Source organism: Contarinia nasturtii, unplaced genomic scaffold (genome assembly GCF_009176525.2).
Source record: "Contarinia nasturtii isolate CC-2019 unplaced genomic scaffold, AAFC_CNas_1.1 Cnas_scaffold_2882, whole genome shotgun sequence".
In the NCBI taxonomy this organism is placed as follows: Eukaryota; Metazoa; Arthropoda; class Insecta; order Diptera; family Cecidomyiidae; genus Contarinia; species Contarinia nasturtii.
The window spans coordinates 3,632-8,132 of NW_022200199.1; the positions used below are offsets into that span (position 1 = coordinate 3,632).

General features: G+C 32.7%; 1 protein-coding gene across 1 annotated transcript; it reads right to left on the reverse strand.

Annotated features, from left to right (window-relative positions):
• Positions 1–2,925: 2,925 nt before the first annotated feature.
• Positions 2,926–3,989, reverse strand: LOC116349505. The gene has a single exon (XM_031780984.1). It carries the CDS (start codon positions 3,969–3,971, stop codon positions 2,949–2,951), a length of 1,023 nt encoding a protein of 340 aa, XP_031636844.1. The 5' UTR covers positions 3,972–3,989; the 3' UTR covers positions 2,926–2,948.
• Between the last annotated feature and the right edge of the window lie 512 nt (positions 3,990–4,501).

Genomic DNA, 4,501 nt, shown 5'->3' on the forward strand with positions numbered 1-4,501 from the left:
AAATGTCATAACCAACCTCACCACACATGATGAAAAACGTCTTAATGAGTTTTTAAGTTTGAAAGTTTGGGAATTCAACGAGGACAATGTTGATCCAGACTACGTTTTCGATGACATTGATATAAAAAATGCAGTAAATTGGGCAATCCATCAATACAATTCAACCCGTTATAATGTTGACAGATTGAACAAACGCTACCGCTTGCTGAGTTGTGCAAGAGACATTGGCGGACCATCCGACGACAACATCGCAAAAGATACAAAAGAAAATTGGTTCGCATCGTTGCCAATGTGGCTTGAGATGCAAGCAAAGATTGCTCGTTATCACAATTGGATGCAAGACAACCACGATATACTTCCTGAACACTGGGTGTTACCAAAGATCAAAAATCTTTCCGTCATTCTGATTTGCTCACACATGCGGAAATTCGTTAAAATGGATGCAGATGTTACTGGTGTGTCTAGACGCTACCCAAAATAATAGATAAAAATTCGTTCAAATTGTTTACTCGGTATGTTAGATAATCAGCACAATAGTCAAATTGAATATGAAGCCACTAATTTAATTCATACAACTTAAGTACATTACCACATCAATTTTGTTTCGTGTAATATTACTATGTTTCACTTTAATACGCAATGGAACAATATACTATTTTCATTATTATTATTATTATTATTATTTATTTGGTTTTAATGTCTACCTATAGCAGGATGACAATATAATGTTTTTCGCTTGGAAAAGAGTGGATAAATTCCCTCATTAAAAACCAAGATCTTTTCTTACAATTTTAATCTAAAGCAATACAACTGACTGTACAGTGAATTATTTAAAAAAAGTCAAAATGAGTTTCAACAAGTTCAATAAAATAAAATGAAAAAAATTAAAAAATACAACAATAGTTGTTTGTCCAAGCAAAAATTCAAGTCGAAAAATATCACAACAATGTTGATTGTAAAAAAGAAATTAACAAAAGTCAAATAAATATATATAAGTAAAAATAGAATTTAAAATAAGTCAGTCATCAAAAATAGAATATCACATTTTTAATTAAATTATATTTGATTGCAATCTGATCCAAGTGCTCCATATCGATTCATTTCATAACTTTTAAAGCTTTGTGTCAGTCTAAAGAATGGCAGCTAACGATAATCCTTCCCCCATGAGATCCAACGATTTATATGCGATATATACTATTAAACACCCGAATAGAAAAATTCAAATTAATTTAAAAGAATTGAAAATGATTTAAGAATTATAACCTGGATTGGAAGTTTCATTTTTCGATCGATAAAAAGAAACCACCAAAAACAAAAATTCTCCCAATTATTTCAGGTGTAATAAGTCGCCAAAAACTATATCTGGCAATCTCAACAATTTGTCTTTGAATTCGAAGAAAGGTAGAGTCGGGTCGATGAACATTGACGCATGATTAAATGCACGACAAGCAATATTGAATGGTGAATATAAACCATAATCAGTACTGTGGAATTGAATTTTGATGAATTCTGGATTTCTGATGGTTCTTCTGCCACTATTTATCTTAATTTGATTACGGATCATTGGGTCATTGTATTTTCCAGATATGATTTTGTGTAAAAATAATATTGCTGCATTTATTCGACGACGTATCAATGACACCAATTCAAGTTCTTTACAACGGTCAATATATGGAGCAAGTTGATAATTATTCTCATCTCTATTCAGATAATCGCCATTCAAGTAAATAACTGCTTGTTTTTGAACACTTTCAACTGCAATTCTATAACATTTGTGATGTGGCAGCCAAATTGAACTCGCAAATTCCAAGTTTGAGCGAACCAGAGACCCGTACAATAGTTTGGCACTATTTATATCGAATTTTCTCCTGCATGTTCTTTTAACAAATGACAGCATAGCCGATGATTTATTTTTTATATATTCAATGTGCTTTGTGAAGCTCAACTTGGCATCAATCACAACACCCAGATCTCTAATTTCCGTTACTCGTTCGACTGTTTTGCCATTGATAAAATAATCATGTATTATTGGATTTCTGATGTGAGTTAATGTCAGTATTTTGCACTTTGAGATATTAACTTGAAGTCCATTTTCGTCGCACCATCTAATGAATCTATCTATGGAAAGTTGTAATTCCAGAGCATCATTACTGTTTCTAATTATTTTAAGTAATTTTTTGTCATCCGCAAAGTTTAAAGCTGACACCGATTCCAGATTGCTGTCCGAATCATCAAAGAATATCAAAAATAACAGAGGTCCCAAAATGGTTCCTTGGCCAACTGACGATGGAACTTCAAAAGAATCTGATGTTACGCCATTTACTCTCACATATTGTTTACGATTCTCAAAGTATGATATGAACCAACGAAGTAAATTATTGCTAATTGGGAACTTTGCCATCTTCTGGATTAATAATGATTGATTCACGACATCGAAAGCCTTTTGTATATCTGCGTAAAATATGTCCAATTGTTTTTGTTCTTCAAATGCATTAATTGCATGAAGAGAAAGCTCCATTAAGTTAGTTTCAATATTGCGATTCGATAGAAAGCCATGTTGTGTTTTAGATAATAGAGGGGTGACTGATAATTTCAATTGTTTATGTACAATTATTTCAAACACTTTGGCCAAGTTAGCTTCGATTGTTACGCCTCTGTAGTTTTTAACGTCAGATTTTTTTCCACATTTGAATATAGGAATTGTCATACCTATCTTCCATTGATTTGGAAAAGCACAGTTTTGAATGGATTTATTAAATATCAGAAATAAGGGATATGCCAATAAATCGGCACAGTTTCGAAGGAATAATGGAGATAAACGGTCCGGACTAGCTCCTTTATTCAGGTCCATATTCAGAAGCGTATTCAGAATTGAATCATGAGATATGTTTATATTGAAACAGCCTCGATCGTTTCTTTCATTGATAAATTGATTCAGTGACGAGTCATTACCATGTTTGACATATACAGATAAATAAATTTGCCTTTTCAGTATCAGTTGAAGCGATAACATCCTCTAGTTCCAGTTTACACGAAATATTATTTGATTTTCTCCTTCCATTGACATGTCTCCAAAATAGTTTTGGGTTGTTCTTCGAGTTTCGTGCAACATCGCTGATGTACTCGTTATAACGTTGTTTTTGATATTCGTTAAATTCATTCATTGCTTTGGTAAATAATTGCGTATCAGCCTCTGGATTTTGCAAACGATTTTTGGATAATTTTTTATATTCTCTGTTTCGCACGTTCTTTAGATGAGAAAGTTTCTTGTTGAACCAAATTGGTCTATTTGAGATACGAAGAGATGAACGAGGCACATATTGATCAAACATTTCATAAATAATATCATAAAAAGCTTTAACCATATCATTAATGTCGTCATGATTTAGGACATCGTCAAATGGGACTTGTTCCAGGTAATCTCTGATACCGTCAAAATCCGCTTTTTTAAAGCAAAATTGAGGCTCATTTTGAACGTCTCGGATAAACGTCTTGGGTTGACATTCAATTGTACACACAGATTGAATATGTGCCTTATCAGAAATTTCGTCTGGTATCAATAAAATTTCTGCGTGATTCATAATTGTCAATTCTGGCATGTTAGTATAAAATAGGTCTAGTACATTGCTGCTTCTATTCTCAAAGTTACAAATTTGAGATAGTCCTATTTCTAAAAGTGTTGTGGTAACTCTCCTGGATATAATAGCTTTATTACTCATTGAGTCACCAATAATTGGTAAAAAGCTGACACCATCATCATTTTGTATCCATCTCACCTCAGGAAGATTCCAATCACCACAATACAGAACGATGTCTTTATCAGTACGGATTTTCTCAATTGACTTAATAGCTAACATGTGTTTTTCGTAGATATCTTTATCCATTGATGATGGTTGAACATATAGACAATATATATAGATAAAACAATCCGATAGTGAAATTTTGACACAAATTGATTCCAAGCCAGCCATTTCAAGTGTTGAAAATTGTTCACTATCAAATTCATTTTTAAGTGCAATCAACACACCACCTCCTTTATTATTACAAATTGACGATGCTTTTCTATCAGTTCTATATATTGAATATTTTGAACTGAAAAACTCATTTGAATTTTGTGATGGGTCTAGCCAGGTTTCAGTTAATACAATGACATCGTAAATACTCGCATTTGTTGACAGCAATAATTCATCCGATTTGTTATTAACACTTCTAATGTTATGATAGAATACATTCAAATGAATATTCGCTAGAATATTACTTTTCCGTTGAATTTTTTCTGCATTACTATCAGTTGATGTATTTATTGCCGCTGCCTGTGATACTGTGATATCAATTGGTCCGTTTGAAAATCCACCGTCGATATATCAGTAGCCGGAGAGAGAGAATTGAAATCAAATTTGCATACATTTTTCCTTACAAAAGGCACGATCTTACAAGGTGACGGCCAGAATTTTTGGTTACTTATCAAACCACCGATTCTCTCATTTGTCTCAATTTTGAA